The 18825-nt window shown below is 42.5% G+C and overlaps 1 protein-coding gene across 2 annotated transcripts in view; it reads left to right on the top strand.

Moving 5' to 3' along the window:
* TTI1 (TELO2 interacting protein 1) overlaps nucleotides 1-18825 on the top strand; it is a 44443-nt gene that overhangs the window by 1615 nt on the left and 24003 nt on the right. For both annotated transcript variants that reach the window (XM_032419704.1, XM_032419703.1), the window contains exon 2: nucleotides 14475-16814. In XM_032419704.1, the coding sequence (XP_032275595.1) occupies nucleotides 14513-16814 (2302 nt within the window). In that variant the 5' untranslated portion in view covers nucleotides 14475-14512. The remainder of the gene's footprint in view (nucleotides 1-14474; nucleotides 16815-18825) is intronic.

The following is an 18825-nucleotide window of genomic DNA, read 5'->3' on the forward strand; positions in this document are numbered from 1 at the left end:
AGTCAGAAAATGATACCTACCTTGAATAAAAATCAAGGAGGATAAGGAGGATGAGGAATGCATTTGTGGGAGGATAGGAGTCTCTTACATATGCTGGTCAGAAAAGGCCTCACTGATAGGGTGACATTTGATCAGAGCCCTGAAAGAAACGAGAGAACAAGCCGTTTGCTGTATGGTGGAATGTTGTTCCAGGCAGGGGGAAAACCAAGTGCAATTGTTAGACCATTGTTGGCATTTTTGAGGAACAGCAAGAAGGATGGTAAGGCTGGAATGATATGAACCAAAAGGCTGGAAATGAGCTCAGAAAAGTAGCCAGGGACCACATGACATAGACCATATCACATGGGGACTTGTAAGCAATAGGAAGGATTTTGGATAATACTCTGAATGAAATGAGAGTTCGCTGACTGCTTTTGAGCAAAAGAGAAGCATTGTGGCTGTTAGGCAGAGAACAGCAAGGCTGCAAGGATAGAAGCAGGAAGAGCAGTTGAGCAGCTGTTGTAATAACCCAGGTGAAAGGATGACTCAGACCAGGGTGGAGGTGGTGAGAGAGGGTCAGATTCTGAGGATTCTGTCTTTTAAAGGTAGAACAGGATTTGCTGACAAATTAGATCTGTAAAACAAAGATGAGTCTATGTGGCTCCTTAGGTTTCAGCCTAAGCAACCATAAAAATGGGAGTTTGCATTTACCGAATTGCGGAAAGAGCTGGCTTGGGGAGTAAAAGCAAGAGTTTAGATTTGTACATGTCCAGGTGGAAATGCCTTATCCAGGTAGAGCTTCTCTCATAGGCAGTTGGATTTATGGGTCTGGAGTTCAAAAAAGAGATCTGATAGCAATAGAGATATAAATATGGGAGTCATAAGGGGGAATAGGTGTAGAAAGAAGAGAGGTTGGGGCGCCTGGGTGGCTCAGTCAGTTAAGCGTCTGCCTCAGGCTCAGGTCATAAAAATCCCTGAGTCCTGGGATCAAGCCCCCGCCCCCCACCACGTCGGGCTTCCTGCTCCGCAGGGAGCCTGCTTCTCCCTCCTCCTCTGCCCGTCCTCAGCTCATGCGCGTGCGTGCGTGTGTGTGTGTGTGTGTGTGTGTGTGTGTGTACTCTCTCTCAAATAAGTAAATAAAAGGAAAGAAGAGAGGCCCAGTGACTGAGTCCTCAAACACTTCAACATTTAGAAGTCTGAAAGATGAGATGATACAATCAAGTGATTTTTCTTCTTTAGCCTATTAATTACACTGATTTTCAAATATTGAGTCGACCTTCCATCCCTAGCATAAACCCTACTTTGTCATGGTGTATAATTCTTTTTACATGCTGCCAAATTATATTTTATAATATTTTGTTTAGGATTTTTGCATCTGTGTTCATGAAGGAAATTGGTCTGTAGTTTTTTTTTTATTTACGTATTGTCTTTGTTGGGTTTTGGTATCAGGGTAATGCTAGCTTCATAAAATAGGTTGGAAAGATTTCTTCCTTTTTCTAGAAGATTGTGTAGAATTGGTGTTAATTCCTTAAATGGTTGGTAGAAGTTCCCAGTGAAACCATAAGGGCCTGGGGGTTTGTTTTCTTTTTCTTTTTTGAGTTTTTAAATGACAAATTCGATTTTCTTAAAAGTTATAAGGCAGGTCAAATAATCTTTTTCGTATTACTTGAGCTGTAGTAGTTTCTAAGGAATTCACCATTTCATCTAAGTTGTCAACTATATGTGGGTGAAGTTATTTGTGGTATTCCTGTAATTATCCTTTGATACCTCTTTGTCTGTCTTTCCCCCTTGTCAGTCTTGCTAGAAGTTTGTTGATTTTATTGATCTTTTCAAAGAACCAGTGCTTTGTTTCATTGATTTTTCTCTATTTTCTGTTTTCAATCTCATTGATTTCTACTCTGTATTTCCTTCCTTCTGCTTGCTTTGGTTTTATTTTGCTCCTCTTTTTCTGGGTTCTTAAGATGGGAGTTTAGATTATTGATTTGAGACCTTTCCCCTTTTCTAACATACCTATTAACTACTATAAATTTCTCTCTCAGCATAGCTGTAGCTGTGTCCCACAAATTTTGATACGTTGTATTTTACTTTCATTCATTTCTATGTATCTTTTAAATTTTTCCTTGAGCTTTCCTCTTTGATCCATGATTATTTAGAAATGTGTTGCTTAGTTTCCAGGTGTTTGGAGATTTCTAGTTTGATTCCACTGTGGTTGGGGAAGGTACTGTATTCTCTGTGTCATGGCCCAGGATATGATTTATCTTGGTATATGTTCTGTGGGCACTTGAAAGGGTATTCTTCTGTTGTGGGTTGGAGAGTTCTTTAAATGTTGATTAGGTCCTGTTGGTTGATGGTGTTGTTGAGTCCTTCTGTTATCCTTGCTGATTTTCTACTTGTTTTACCAATTGTTGAGAGAAGAATGTTGAAGTCACCACCTATAATTGTGGTGATCACCCATATTTCTCTTTTCAGTTTTAATGCATTTTTGCTTCACACATTTTGTGGTTGTTTTGTATTTAGGATTTGTGTCTTGACATAATCCATTTAGTATTGCTATGTCTTCTTGATGGGTTTACCCTTTTAATGGTTATAGAGTGTCCTTTTCTATCTCTGGTAATTTTCTTTGCTCTGAAGTCTATCTCATGTTAATATAGTCACTCTTGCTTGCATTTGATTAATGTTTGCATGATAATATCTTTCTGTCTGTCCTTTTACTTTTAACCTACCTATATCATTATATTTGAAGTGAGTTTCTTGTAGACAGCATAGAGTTAGGTCATATTTTTTTTAAAGGATTTTATTTATTTGAGAGCGAGAGAGAACGAGAGAGAGAGAGAGCACAAGCAGGGGGAGCGGCAGGCAGAGGGAGAAGCAGACTCCTCGCTGAGCAAGGAGCCCGATGCGGGGTCCTGGGAGCATGACCTCACCCCAGGGTCCTGGGATCATGACCTGAGCCGAAGGCAGACACTTAACTGACTGATTCATCCAGGCGCCCGAGTTAGGTCATATTTTGTAATCCACTCTGAAAATTTCTATTTTTTCGTTGGTATACTTAGACCTTCTATGTTTAATATAATTATTGATATGTAGAGCTTAATCTTCCATTTTATTTTTTGTTTTCTGTTTGTTCTGTTTTTGTTTCTCTATTTTCTTTTTCCAGCTTTCTTATAAGTTACTTGAACATTTTTTAGAATTCCATTTTACTTACCTATAGTGTTTCTGAATGTATCTCTTTGGAACCATTTTAATGATTCTTACAGGTATTACATTATTTGTACATAACTTATCTTTACCACTACTAATGAAGTATAACAACCTCACTTCCCTTTATGTCTCCTTACCCTCCCCTATTTATAAGGTAATAGTCTTAAATATTTTTTCTACATATACATTTAGATCCAAATCAGACAGTGATATAATTTTTGCTTCAACTGTCAAACACAATTTAGAAAACTAAAAAGAATAAGGAAAGCCTATTGTATTTATACATATCTTCACTTACCATGTTCTTTCTTCCTGACATTCCAATATTCCTTTTTTTAATGTGTCCTTTCTGTTTAAAGAATTTCCTTTAGCCATATTTTTAGAGCAGGCCTGCTGGTGTTAAATTCTCTTAGGTTTCCTTTATCTGAAAATGTCTCGATTTCCACTTCATTCTTGATGAACATTTTGCTGGGTGTAGGATTCTGTCTTAACAGTTCTTCCCCCCCCCCCCCCCACCCCCAGCACCTGAAAGTTCCTGTGCCACTTCCTCCTGGCAGACATGGCTTCTGATGAGAAATCCATTTTCATTCCAATTGTTTTTCCCTGTAAGCAAGGTATCATTTTTCTCTGGCTGCTTTCAAGATTTTTTCATCATTCGTTTTCAGAAATTTAATTATGATGTCATTATAATTGATGTAAATTTCTTTGGGTTTATCCTGTTTGGGGGTCACTGAGCTTCTTGAGTATATAAATTTATATTTCTTGCCAAATTTGGGGGATTTTCAGCCATTATTTCTTTGAGTACTTTTTCAGACCCACCCTTTTTCTCCTTTTCTTCTGGAACTCTTAGATCTTTTGTTATAGTCCTATGGGTCCCTGAGGCTCTTTTCAGTCTATTTTCTTTCAGTTGTTCAGATTAGGTAATTTCTATTATTCAGTTTTGCAGCTCATAGATTCTTTCCTGTGTCCTCTCCATTCTGCCTTTGAGCTCATCTACTGACCTTTTTATTTATCGAATTTTTCAGTTCTAAAATTTCCATTTTTTTCTTCATATCTCCTGTTTATTTGCTGAGGCTTTCTATTCTTTCATTTGCTTCAAGCAAGTTCATAATTGCTCCTTTTAATCATGGGTGCTTTGGTAACTTTGTCAGATAATTCTCACATCTCTGCCATCTCAGTGTTTGATGTATTGATTGTCTTTTTTCTTTTAGTTTGAGATCTTCCTGGTTCTTGGTATGATGACTGATTTTTGATTGGACATTTTTGCATTATGTTCTGACACTCTGGATCTTATTTAAGCCTTCTGTTTTAGCTGGCTTTCTCTGACACCAAGTGTAGGTAGAAGTCCAGAGTCCTCCTTCAGCCTCCTTTGACACCCAAGGGGAAGGGCTCCTCATTACTTCCCAGTAGAAGTGAGAGTCCCAGCTCCCCACTTGGTATCCACTGCACTACACTAAGGGTGGCCTCATTATCACAGGACAGTAGCAAAAGTCCTAACTGTCCACTAGGCCTCCTCTGACACTACCCCGATGGTGAGGGAAAGGAGTATATATTCTTGATGTACACCCTTCTCTAAGCTAAGAACCACTTTTCTAGAATGTACTGCCTACCAAAAAACTTCTTGTCTAGTAGAAGGTATAGGCACATAGTATTAGTGTAGTACAAAGCACGGTTCCACAAATATTCTGTAGAGGACAGCTGTAAATGAAATGAGCCTAAAGTAATTTCAGGAAGGATTTATGGGAAGTCTCCTTGATTCCCCTCCTCCACCTCTATTTTGTATACTCTTTAGTGTTCTGTTGTATACTCCTTCCTTGCAGCGCTAGACCCTCCAGTTAACTTTGTTTTTTTTTTTTAACTTACTTTTTTTTTTTAAAGATTTTATTTATTTATTTGACAGAGAAAGACACAGCGAGAGAGGGAACACAAGCAGGGGGGAGGGGGAGAGGGAGAAGCAGGCTTCCCGCCAAGCAGGGAGCCCGATGCGGGGCTCGATCCTAGGACTCTGGGACCATGACCTGAGCCGAAGGCAGACGCTTAATGACTGAGCCACCCAGGCACCCTTTCTTTGTCAAGACCTTAGCACAGTGCATGGCACATAGTATGTGCTAAGGAAACATTTGAGGTAGAAAAAAGAACAAGTAGGAAGCTACAAAATTTCAAGTATACTGGAGGTTTAATGTTTATCCAGCTTCTTTTACTCATTTATTAAACAAACAGTGCTTCGCAGACACTGTACCAGATGCTGGGAAAAATCACAAGTAAAGCTGTAACACTAAAAAAGTATACTGTTCGGTTGCAGAGGTGCACAAATAAACCAGCCACTTTATTTTTTTTTTTTTTAAGATTTTATTTATTTGTCAGAGAGAGAGAGAGCACAAGCAGGGGGAGTGGGAGAGGGAGAAGCAGGCTTCCCGCTGAGCAGGGAGCCCGATGCGGGGCTCGATCCCAGGACCCTGGGATCATGACCTGAGCCGAAGGCAGACGCTTAACGACTGAGCCACCCAGGCGCCCCTAAACCATTCACTTTAACCCCAGGCAGTCCTCCAGCACACTCTACACACTACTGCCAGATGGATCCTGAGCAAGTACTCCTTTCATCACCTGGTTCTTATTCTTCAGAAGACAGAGTTTGTGTAGAATGTGTACAGTGTGGGAGTCCCATGCCTGGCTGGTCATCAGACTGACCTTGCAAACTTTTAAAATAGATTCACAAACGTACCTACCATCCCCCCCACCCCAGTATAGATTCTGATTCATTAGCTCTGTTGTGGGACCCAGGAACCTGTGCTTACATTGTTCCCCCTTGATTCTGATAAACAGACTGGGGGGGCCTCTGGTATAGTGGAAAGTGTGCATATAGCCTTTGGAGTGCCACGGGCTTGAGGTGAATTCCAGGTCTGCCGTCGCTTGCTGTGTGACGAGGCATCACTTCACCTCTCTGAGCTTTGTGTTACTCAGCTGGTGGATGAGGAATTTTTACGTACATAAAATATCTAGTATATGCCTGGCATTTAGTGAAGTGTTTTTCAACAAATATTAATTCTCTTCCTTCTGTTCAGAAACCTGTATTGGCATTTTGTATGTCTGAACTCTTGTCTTTGGAATCTAAACCCAGTCTTTTTATCCATATGGTGGTCATTCAAAGTTAGAACTTTTGGAGAAAAGTCTTATGTACCAAGTTTATGTTATGTTGAAGAAATTGAAATTCACGGAAATCACGCAGCCAGGTGTGGAGCGAGGACTTGAATCCAGATAATCACCTCTGGGTTCTTATTCTGTCCCTGTCCTAGAAACAACCTAAAAGTAGCCTAGCCAAAGTCTAGAGCTATGATTGCCCCTTAAGAATGAATCTAACAAGATCCTCCCGTAAAGGATGATGTCAGCTGCCTGTAGGAATGACCCCAAGAGAAGAAGAGGATGGCAGTTTTTACCCAGAATCCAGTTCAGGCATAGCTGATATTAAAGCTCTACCAACGAGAGAACCAGACCTTAGAGTATGGCTGTTGACTCAACAGGCATTTATTGAATACCTGCTGTGTGCCAGAAGCAATAAACAAACCTGTCAATTATCACTCTTCTGGAGCCTATATTCTAGTGAGAGGAGAGAGACAAATAACAGGTAGATAATCTGGTTTGATGGATGGTGCTAAGTGCTATGGAGGAAAACTTTAAAGTCAGGAAGAGGAGATAGGGAGTGCCAGGGTGGGGAAGAGGGAGAATGGATTACAGTTTTAAACAGGAGTGATCAGAGAAGGCTCACTCAGAATTCATGTTTGAGCAAAGCCCTAAAAGCAATGAGAGAGCAAGTCATGAGGAAATATGGTGGAACAGCAAGTGCAAAGGCGTAATGTTGAGAATGTCAGCCCTGGGTGAAGTGTGGCTCACTTGCTGTGATGGCATCTCTATCTTGCCTCTAAATTTATAAGATGCTTTGACTTCTCTTCCTCCTGGCCTTTGCTTGTAACAGCTATTTTACCTTGAGCAGCCTTCCCATGTAGCCCTAAACATGTATTCCCCGAACTCCAACACAAATCCTCCTCCCTCCATGAACACTGCACTACTGAAGTTTATTCTTTTTCCAAATGTCTTTTGTACTTCTTTCTTTTTTTCTCCCTTGTTCACTTCTTGATTGTATGATATTACCTTGTGATCTACCATCTTACCTTTAAGTGTCTGTAAGGTATATCACCTTATCCTGTGCAGATTGCCCCATTTGTCTTCACCACCTATACGCCGTGGCCTAGGGGTGGTCCCTAGCCCATCCCTGTGACGAGGCAGAGAGAGAAGGGGAGGCCAGGGAGAGGCTGGGGGGGGACGGGCTCACCCATGTACTGTGATTGCAGATCTCTTCCCTTGCCTCTCCAGTGACTGCTTTCCGTGACCACAGTCTGGGTATACTGAGCTAGGAAAGGTGTAGTTGGCCATCAGCAATCAAGAACTGGTTATTCAGGCTTATGTTTATTCAGTCTCTGTCTGCCACAGTTGAACTCTGGGTGGTTTTCTCTACTCAGCCAGAGAATCCACTCTTTCTGAATGCCTCATCCCAGTGGGCCAGAACGCCCCTGGTGCCATCAGTTACAGAAACATCAAACTTTGCAGCACCACTTTAAATAATCAGGGTTGCATTTTATAGGACTAGAATCTGGGATTCCTAAGTCTCTAAATCTCTAAACAATTCCTTTTGTAATTGACATATTGTCACACAAGTGTGATTTCATGGCCATCCCATAAAGGTATATGATTGCCTTTTATAGTCATGTCAAAGTAGCAATTTGGTATACTTTCTTCCTTACAAAAAGCTGGTTTATATATTTCTGAGTCTATAACCTATTCTTTTGAAGATCTCCAATTGTGGTAAATCTTCATCTATATAATACTCCATTGAGAGAATATACCACAATTTATCCATTCTACTGGAGATGGGCATTCAGGTGCTTTCTGTTCAGGGGCAGTTGTGGATAGTGTATTCTTGAACACACCTTTTGGTATATTTACGTATGCATTTCTGTTGGGTATTTATCAAAGTGGAATTACTAGGTCATAGAGCATGCGTATGTTTACCTTTAGAATAATAGATCCTGCCAAAGAGTTTTCCAAAGTAGTTGTACCAATTTACAATCCTACCTGCACTGATGAGAGTTCTTGTTGCTTCATTTCCTTGCTAACACCTAGTATTTTCTTTGTCTTTTTTTTTCCTTTTTCTCAGCTCAGCCCTTCTGGTGGGTGTGTAATGATATTTTATTGAAGTTTTAAATTGCATTTTCCTGACTGATGTTGAGTGTCTTTTTTCATATGTTGATTAGCCATTTGGACATCCTCTTTTTTGATATGTCTGCCCAAGGCCTTTTCCATGTTTTTGCTGGGTTGTCTTCTTAATGATTTATGAAAAATCTTATATTATCAATATGAGTGTTTTGTCAGATATATAGCAAACATCTTTCCTCCCTTTATGGGTTGTCCTTTCCCTGTCTTAATGGCATCTTTTGAGGAACAGAAGTTCTTAATTCTAATGTAATCCAATTTATCCTTTTTTTTTTTTTTTTATGGTTAGCCCTTTTCTGTATCCTGTTTAAGAAATCTTTGCCTACCCCAAGATCACGAGGATGCTCCTCTCTGTTTTCTTAACATTTTCTTTACATTTCACATTTAAATCCAGTGTCAGATGGAACCAAGACATAGATACTTTTTCCTATGGATAGCCAAATGACACAGCACCTTCTATTAAAAAGACTATTCTTTCCACCAGGTCATTTCAGCTTTACCTTTGTGAGGTATGTGGATCTGTTGCATATGAGGGAGCTATTCTGTTCCATTAGTCTGTCATTCTTTATGCTAATAATGCACGGACTTATCAGTACCTGTACAGTAAATCTTGAAATCAGATAGTGAAAGAACTTACACTACCACAACTTACCAACCTAATTTCTCTTCTTCAAGATTGTCTTTGCTGAAGTGCCTGGATGGCTCAGGTCACGATCCTGGAATCCCAAGATCGAGCCCCACATCAGGCTCCCTAAACAGCGGGGAGCCTGCTTCTCCCTGTGCCCCTCACCCCACTTGTGCTCTCTCTCTTAAATAAACAAAATCTTAAAAAAAAAAAAAAGATTGTCATTGCTATTTGAGGCACTTTGCATTCCCATATCAATTTTAGAGTCATCTTGTTACTTTCTACAAAAGTCCTGTTGGGATTTTGATGACTATACCAATGATTTTCAAAGCTGTTTTTGCTTCCGTGGGGCATTTGACAGTGTCTGGAGAAATTTTTGGTTGCACCTGGGGGAATGCTACTGGCATCTGGGGGACAGAGGCCAAAGATGCTAGCAAATATCTTACAATGCATAGGACAGCCTACCACTAACAAATAATTATCAAACCCAAAATGTCAAAGGTGCCACTGTTGAGAAAGTCTGGATTAATATAATCATTGTTTCAGTGAGCTTTCTGTCTACCATTTTATTATTTTCTGTATGAGCCAGTGGTTTTGCTTCTCTTTTCCTCATTTTTTACCTTTTTTTGGATAATTCAGAAAATATTATCACATTTTTACTGCTGTCTGAACTTAAGTATATATTCTTTTACAGTTCTTTTGGTGCTTACCCTACAAATTTCAAATTATTGTACCACCTCCTGATACTACTAGACTTTTAATACACGTAACTCCTTTTACATCGTCTGCCATGCACCTTTGTGCATCATTGTCTTACATTTTGGTTTCATATCTATACGTAAACTGCAAAAGACATAATTACTGTTTTGTACAGTTAGTATTATTTTATATTGGTATATTCCATTGTTCTTCATTGCCTCCTAAATAGCCATGCTTCTATGTAGGTTCGTTTTTCCCTTTATTTTTTTCCTTTAGTGCAGACCTGATAGCAATGAATTCACTTAGTTTCTATCCAAAAACATCTTTATTTCACATTCAGTTTTGAAAGCTGGCTTCATAGGGTATAAAATGCAAGCCTGATAGTTATTTCCTCTTAGCACTTTAAAGATGTTCTTCTACTTCTACTGTCTTCTGGATTTCATCATTTCTGTGGAGAAGTATCTGTCAGTCTTACTGCTCCGTTACTTTTAAGATTTTTCTTCTTAGTTTCAGTTTATAACAGTTCTACTGTGATATGTCTGTCTTTGTCTTTGTACCGCCAACCTGGGTTTGCTGAGCTTCTTGAATCTGTGGGGTTGATCTCTTTCATGTGTTTGGACATTTCTCAGCCGTTTGTCCCCCAACAGCAGCCTTCTCCCAGAAGCCGTGTAGTTTGAGATCTCTAAAAACTGCAGGTTTGTCCCACCTCAACCCCACATAACCACATTTTAAAAGCATTATGGTTTCTCTTTCCTCAGTGACAGCCCTCGGCCTTGGCCACACTGTAATCCTGAGCTCATGTCAAGGGTCGGCAAATGCAGCAAGGGAAATAAAATAAAATAAATAGTAGAATTAAAAAAAAAAAAAAAAGAAACAGCTATCAACTGTTGACTCACTGAACATTCACCCCTGGCTAGAGTATTCATCCACCTAGTCCTTGTTGCTTCCACAACTACTTATGCTTTAAGGAATTATTTTTGTAATTTATCTGGCTTTTTCTAGTTGTCAGCAAGAGTATTAGCCTGCCAATACCCTACCATATCCAACTTCAAGGTAGAAGGGGCCCGATGTTTTTGAGTGCTTGTCATGTGCCAGATGCCCTTCTAGGTTCAAGGTATAGGATTGCCCAGTCTAAAGTAACTTAAGACAGATGGATACAAAATCATGCAGCTTACGATGTTCCATAGTAGCGGTGTGCATAGTGGTGAATGTGAAACAGGACAAAGGAGGTGAATGTGAAGGAGCACCACCTGCTTGGGAAATTGCAAATTTTGTCATTTTACGTGGCTGTAGTTTCAGGTGGAAGGAGTGAAGCCCTGAGAGCTGAGGTTGCTGAGATAGGCAGGAGCCTGATGGCCAAGGGCCCTGCATGCCATGGTGAATAGGTGGGCTAGGGAGCGCAGTTGAAGAATTTTAAGCAGCAAAGAGTGATCAGGTTTTTGTTTTAGAAAGATTACTTACATGTCATTGTAGAATGTGGATCCAAGAAGGGCAAGCACGCGAGACCAGGGGCCCTCGAGGAAACAATTACAGCCAGTCCAACAATAAATAGATGGTTATCGTCACCAACAGATTTGGAAGATGTTGAAGGGGTAGAATTGATGAAATTTAAGAGAATGGTGGCATTAAGAGGGAGGTGGGAGAAAGAGAGGCTAAGGTTTCTAGCTCAGATGAAGGCCGTAAATCACCAAGGGGGCACCGACAAGCGAGCAGAGTTCAGTTTGGGATGGATTGTGTGTTCCCACTTCATTGGCTCTATTGCAGTTTGTGTCGTACAATCTGAGAGCATAGTTCAGGGGGGCCCCAGGTCGTCGTCTTGAAACTCCTGAGATGAATAAGAGAGATGTAGGGCCCCAGGCCATTGTCTTCACTCCAGCTTCAACCAGACCCTCTGATTTATTCTACCTTGTGTGCTGGGCTTCCACTTAAACATTTTATTTGAAATAAGTTTTCCATGCTAAAAGAAGAAAAAACAATTTACTAACACTTTTTCCTTCCTCATTCATCTGCCCATTTTAGGTCTCTGTTTAGAGTTGTTCATTTGAATGGAATCCTTTCTCAAGTATCTTCCTTGGGAGGGTGTGTGGGTAATGCCCTCTGAATCCTTGCTCTTGTTCTTGCAGTCTGACTGGTGACTGCTTGCCTGTATATAGGGTTTGGGGGCCACAGTCCTTTCTTTGCAGTCCGTAGATGCTATTCCATTGTCTTCTGGTGTCCCTTGTTGCATATGAGAAAGCCAGAGCCAGTCTTCTAAGTTGTTTGTTTCTTCCTGAAAGCATGTATAATTTTCCTCTGTCTCTTTTAGCATACAGGAATTTTATCAGAGTGTGACTAGGTGTGTGTCTTTCTGTCTTTTCAGTCTCCAGATAAATCTTTCTGCAGCTCAGGGAAATGTTTCAGTTGTTTATTTGCTCTGGCTCCTCCATCTGGTCCTTTCTCTCCTTCCAGAATTCCCAGCTATTTACGTGTTGCTTTTCCAAGTCTCACGAGTTCCGTCTCTTTGTAGTTCTGTTCTGAGTTTTAAAATAGCTCTACTTGATCTTCCAGGTCACTGATTGGATCTCAGTAATTAACCATCTTTTTAAAAAAAATCCCATCAATTGAGCTTTTTCGGTGTGGAAAATCATGTTTTTAAAATTCTAAAAGATATCATTCGCCTTGTGATCAAACTTTTTTATTGCTCTTATTATTTTTCAAATTCTCGTCTGTCTCCCTTAGTGGTTCTGTTAGTCTAAGACTCACCACCTCAGACTGCTGGGTCCCATTAAGTGGCTATCTTCCTTCCCTTCTGTTGTTCCAACTACAGTACCTCAGGCAGGGGACAGCACAGCGGCCTCTGGGTCATTCGTGTGTGAGCCGGTGCCAGTGGGAAGGCAGTAATCCCTGGCCGAGCCTTCTGGCATCAATAGCTTGAGAAAGGGCAGATTTGAGCTTTCTTCCTTTCAAAGCTTCTGGGGGTGGTCACAGAGACCAAGAGATATCCCCCCACCAAGCCTCACAGTGACCAATATTGCCCTTCCTTGCAGAAGACCATGGGGCTCTGTGGACCAGACTCTCTCCAGGGTTTTAGAGCCTGATTGTTGCCCTGGAGCCCTCTCCTGACCCAGGAGGAAAATCCGGCACTGACTGTCTCTCTCTGGGCTGAGCAGATCTTGCCCACACTCACCAGGCACCACTTGCCTGCCAGCCCTGTAGTCAGTGGGGCTCTGGAGGGTTCATTGGATTGGGGACAGGAAGGGGCATCATCTGTTCAGAAGCCCCCAGTAAGTTGAGCCCAGAGAGAGAGAGAGATTGGGAGAGACAGACAGACTGACAGACCCCACCAGCCTAGACAATCTCTAACCTCCCTCCAGTGCCAACATTTTACAGTTGTACGCGTTTATGGTCTCCAGCTTCAGCTCAGTCCTCAGTACCCTTGGGCCACACTTTTATGTCTTCCCAGCATGCTCTGCTTCCCCAAAGGGAATATTTGAGACTTTTATTTCTCTCCTCAAGCCCTCTGTTTACCCCACCCTCCCCCTTCTTGTTCACTGTCAGCCTATGACTTTGAATTTCTCCTTACAGAGAAAAGAGACTCTCTGGTATTAAGTTGCTCAGTTCGTTCGCTCACCTATAAACCTGTCTCCTTTCACTGCTTGCCTGCTGTCCATCTTTCCATCCTGCTGGACTCTCTCTTCTCCCATGATTTCTGTGATGGTGTGCGCTCCTGGTTTTCCCCTTTCTCTGGCTACTCCCTTCTGTTTTGTTCTGCTCTCCATCTCACCCAGCTCTGACTCTTCTTCCATATCACTGGCTGCCAGGGGGTGTTCTCGGTGCATAAAGTTGATCCTATAACTTCCGCTTAAAACCTCTCCATGACAGGAACAGGTGATAGAAGTCAAAGTAGAGGTTACCACTGGGCAGGGGAAGCAGGAATCAACTGTAAAATGGCTTGAGGGAGCTGGAAATATTCTTTGTCTTGTTTTGGGTGGTGGTTATATAGATCTCTACATCACAAAAACCCACTGAGCTGTACATTAAGACTAGTGTATTTTACTCTATAAATGTTATACGTCAACTTGAAAAAGATAAAACTGGGGCGCCTGCGTGGCTCAGTCAGTTAAACGTCTGCCTTCAGCTCAGGTCATGATCCCAGGGTTCTGGGATCGAGTCCGGAGTTGGGCTCCCTGCTCAGTGGGGGGCCTGCTTCTCCCTCTGCCTCTGCCCCTCCCCCCACTCTTGCATGTGCATGCACTCTGTCTCTCTCTCTCTCATAAATAAATAAAATCTTAAAAGAAAAAGAAAAAGGCAAAACCTTCAGTGGCTCTCCATTACTACCACAGGTTAAGATCCAAACTCGTTAGCATAGCCCACAGATTCCTGTTATTCCTCCCTCAAGTCTGGCTCAAGCATCTTCCTCCTGTGAAACCTAGCCTGGCTTTCCCAGGCTTCTGATGCATGGGTCTCCCACACTCACTCAGGACCGTGAGCACAGGCCCGTCCCCATTCTTAGCAGCCTGTGTTGGAACTGTCCGGCTGCTTCCCTCACTAGACCGGGGCCCCCTCAGAAGAGCAGCCACCTCTCTTCAGTTCCGTTGCTCCCCTAGCACCTTGTGCAGTGACTGACACATAGGCCCCCACTAAATGTCTGTTGATTGAATGACTGCAGGTCCACTTTGAATTTGCTTTGAGCCTTGACCTTTACTGAAAAGTGTTCTTCCTCCAGCCTGCAGGATGCTTCCTCAGTGAGAAGGCTACTGCACAATGGCAGTGTTCGATACTCCTGAGGAGGCCTTCGGTGCCTTACGCCCGGTCTGTGTTCAGCTCACAAAGACCCAGACGGTGGAGACCGTGGAGCACCTGCAGGCGAGGTTACAAGCTGTGAGTGACTCCGCCCTTCAGGAGCTTCAGCAGTACATCCTCTTCCCTTTGCGATTTACGCTGAAGACGCCGGGTCCCAAGAGAGAGCGCTTGATCCAGAGCGTGGTGGAATGCCTCACGTTTGTCCTCTCTTCAACATGTGTGAAGGAACAAGAACTTCTCCAGGAGCTCTTTTCGGAACTCTCTGCCTGTCTGTATTCGCCCAACTCCCAAAAACCCGCAGCTGTGTCCGAGGAGTTGAAATTGGCTGTGATCCGTGGCCTCAGCACGTTAATGCACTCGGCTTATGGGGACATCATCCTGGCTTTTTATGAGCCCTCCATCCTGCCTCGTTTAGGATTTGCTGTATCTTTACTGTTGGACCTAGCAGAACAGGAGAAATCAAAGCAAATTAAAATTGCTGCCTTAAAATGTTTACAGGTTCTACTCTTACAGTGTGACTGTCAGGACCATCCGAGGTCCTTGGGTGAGCTTGAGCAGAAGCAGCTGGGGGATTTGTTTGCTTCTTTTTTACCTGGAATCTCAATGGCACTGACCAGGGTGATCACAGGAGACTTTAAACAAGGGCACAGCATTGTCGTGTCTTCCCTAAAGATCTTTTACGAGACAGTGAGTTTCATTATGGCTGATGAGCAGCTCGAAAGGATCTCAGAGGTCCAACCAAAGCCTGCAGTGGAGCATAGAGTCGCAGAGCTGATGGTTCACAGGGAAGCCAAGTGGGTAAAAAACACCAGTGACAAACTGACTCTCCTTCTTAAAAAGATCATTGAGTGTGTTTCAGTCCACCCACACTGGAAGGTCAGGCTGGCACTGATAGAACTCATCGAGGCCCTTCTTTTGAAGTGCGGTCAGTCCCTGGTTGGATCGGCTGGACCCCTTCTGAAGGCTTTGGTGGGTCTAGTAAATGATGAGAGTCCTGAGGTCCAAGCCCAGTGCAATAAAGTTCTGAGACATTTTGCAGATCAGAAGGTAGTGGTTGGCAACAGAGCCTTTGCTGACATCTTGGCAGAAAACCTGCATTCCCTCGCCACGTCTCTTCCCCGCTTCATGACCTCCCAGGACGATCAGGGCAAATTCTCTACTCTCTCCCTGTTACTCGGTTATCTGAAACTCTTGGGCCCCAAAGTGAACTTTGTCCTCCACTCTGTGGCCCATCTTCAGCGCCTTTCCAAAGCGCTCATCCAAGTGCTAGAATTGGATGTGACTGACGTCAAAGTCGTCGAAGAGCGGCGCTGGAATTCTGGTCACCTGAGCGCTTCTCCGGAGACTGCGGCTCCGCAGCCGTGGAGCCCAATGCAGAGGAGATATTTCCGCTTCTTCGCCGATGAGAGGCTTTTCCTGCTCTTGCAGCAGGTGTGTCAGCTTCTCGGTTTTTATGGGGACCTCTATTTGCTCGTAGATCACTTTATGGAGCTGTACCACGAATCTGTGGTTTACCGGAAGCAAGCCGCCATGATCCTGAATGAGCTGGTTGTGGGGGCTGCTGGGCTGGAGGTGGAGAATCTTCATGAAAACCATATTAAGACAAGCCCCGAGGACCTGAGGGAGATCGTGACATCTATACTGGAAGAATACACAAGCCAAGAAAACTGGTATTTGATCACTTGTATCGAATCTGAAGAAGTGGAAGAGGAGCTAACAATGAAGCGGTCAGGCCTCCAGGCCATCACACGTGGTGCGCACACCTGCCAAGTTACATCTTTTTCAGCCTTCTCAAAGCCAGGTCCCACTATCTGCTCCATGAACAGCAACATCTGGCAAATATGCATCCAGTTGGAAGGGATTGGCCGCTTTGCGTACGCACTAGGAAAAGACTTTCGTTTGCTCTTGATGTCAGCCCTCTATCCAGTACTGGAGAAGGCTGGGGACCAAACCCTGCTCATTAGTCAGGCAGCTACCAGCGCCATGATGGACATTTGCCACGCTTGTGGCTACAACTCTGTGCAGCACCTGATCAATCAAAATTCGGACTATTTGGTGAATGGGATCTCTTTAAATCTGCGTCATCTGTCTCTGCACCCCCATACCCCAAAGGTCTTGGAAGTCATGCTGTGGAACTCGGACGCTAGCCTGCTTCCTTTGGTGGCAGATGTGGTTCAGGATGTCTTGGCCACTCTGGATCAATTTTATGATAAGAGAGCGACTTCCTTTGTCGGTGTCCTGCATGCCCTGCTGGCAGCATTAGGTACATTCAGAGCCCTTTTTAATGCTAATTTCGGGGAAGGCCTAGTATCCTTGTTTGCCTAATCTTATCTTTTGTTTGTGTGTGGTTATGCTATGGAGGACATTATTTGAATAGTTGTTGGTCCAGTCCTACATGTTACACCAGGGTTCCACTGCTTTTTATATATATATATATACACATAGATATATATAAAATATGTGTGTATATATTATATATATATTATAGATGTTATTAATATATATGTTAATATATAGTAATGTGTAATGTATTTTAATATATACATATATATACTTTTAATAACACACATGTATATACACACATACACACTCTTAATAACCTCTATCATATATTGAGCTCCTGCTCTGTGTCAGGGACATAAACCCTGCAGACTAAATGTAAACATCATTTTTATTTTACAGAAAAGAAGAACTAAGGCTCAGTGAGACTGACTTAGCCAGGGTCACACAGGCAATAAAGAGTAAAGTCAGGATTTATGACAGTTTTGTTCTTTTCAGTAGACCAAACTGTTTCTGACAGTACGTGGGGTTAGCAGTATCTGTGCTAATGCAGAACAGGAATAACAGGAATTACTCAGTCCACAGATGCGCTAGAGCATTACTGTCCACTAGAACTTTCTGTGATGATGGAAATATTCTATATATGTTCTGTCCATTACAGTAGCCACTAGGTACATGTGGCTAGTGTCGCTGAGGCACTGAATTCTTTATAGCCACATGTGACTACCATACTGGACCGAGGTCTAGAAACTTTCTTTTAACCTTTGAATTGTATGAGGTGGTTTGAGTTTCTCTCCTTCCTTTTGATCCTGTTGGGTATCTATTGGAGGTGTTAATAACCATTAAAATGGCAAAGTTTTGGACAATAAGAAAAAGAATCTCTCAATTAGATAGTCTTTGAATGAAAAAATAACGAGCTGTATACTTGAGTCCCTTTTATCCAAAGACCATATCTCTAGTATTTATCTCAGCCCAATAGCCTCCATGGTAGGTGAAAATGTCACTGACCTCATTTTGTCAGCCCAGAAATCCAGGATTTCTTACATGTAAGAAAGCTTGCCACAGCAAGGAGGGTGGCTGGAACAGAGACCCTCGTCTGCCCTGTACCTGATACCATTTCCAGTGTTCATTCATCCATTCATGAACATTCGCGTGCCATCTAAATGTTTTTTTATTCATTCATTTAATAAAGAGTAGCTGCCATGTGTCAGACACTGTGCTTAGTAATCAGGATATAGCAGTGAGCAAGATGAATAAACTCATGCAACTTTCTTGCTCCTGCAAAGGAGATGACAAGTAAATCATTAAACAAGTTCATTTTAGAGTCTAGTAAGCACTCTGAAGAAAATAGACAACCTGATGCAAGAGAGGAACAGGGTAAGATACTTTAAGTAGAGTGATCAGGGAGGGCTTCTCTGAGGAAGCAACACTAGAGCTGAGACCTGAAGACTGAGAAGGGCCCCTCGGTATGTGTGGAGCCGTCCTATCCTTCTTATGGTTTTTTAAGAACCTTCGGGCAAAAGAAACAGGTGCAGAGCCTGGGAGAGAGGCCATTGTGGAGAGAGTAGTATGAGATAAAGCTGGTAGGTGAGGCGAGGATAAACCCCGCATGGTCTTGTAGACCAACGGAGGGAGTTTGGATTTTATTTTGCAACCACTCGGAAGTCTGTGGACTGGACTAGTTGCTGGGATGTCAGCAGTGACCAAGAAGGACTGGACCCCTGCCCTCGCAGCAGCACTGCTGAGCCTGGCTCATGGCTTCCATGGTCTGAAGCTAGCCCAGACTTCCACCTTTAGTGCTTTGGGGAACTAGACTACATTGTCAGTTTGAGATTTTAAAACTATATTGAGAAAAGGCCTATTAAATATATCCTCTCAGGAGATACCTCAGTTGGGGCCTTGGAAAATGAATTGTCTTGGGTTGCTGATGTTTTTGGTCACCTTGAAAGGAGAAACCCTGTGTAGCTAGCGCTTTATCTTTTTTTTTTTTATAT

This window comes from Phoca vitulina, unplaced genomic scaffold (assembly GCF_004348235.1).
Source record: "Phoca vitulina isolate PV1807 unplaced genomic scaffold, GSC_HSeal_1.0 scaffold22, whole genome shotgun sequence".
Lineage (NCBI taxonomy): Eukaryota > Metazoa > Chordata > Mammalia > Carnivora > Phocidae > Phoca > Phoca vitulina.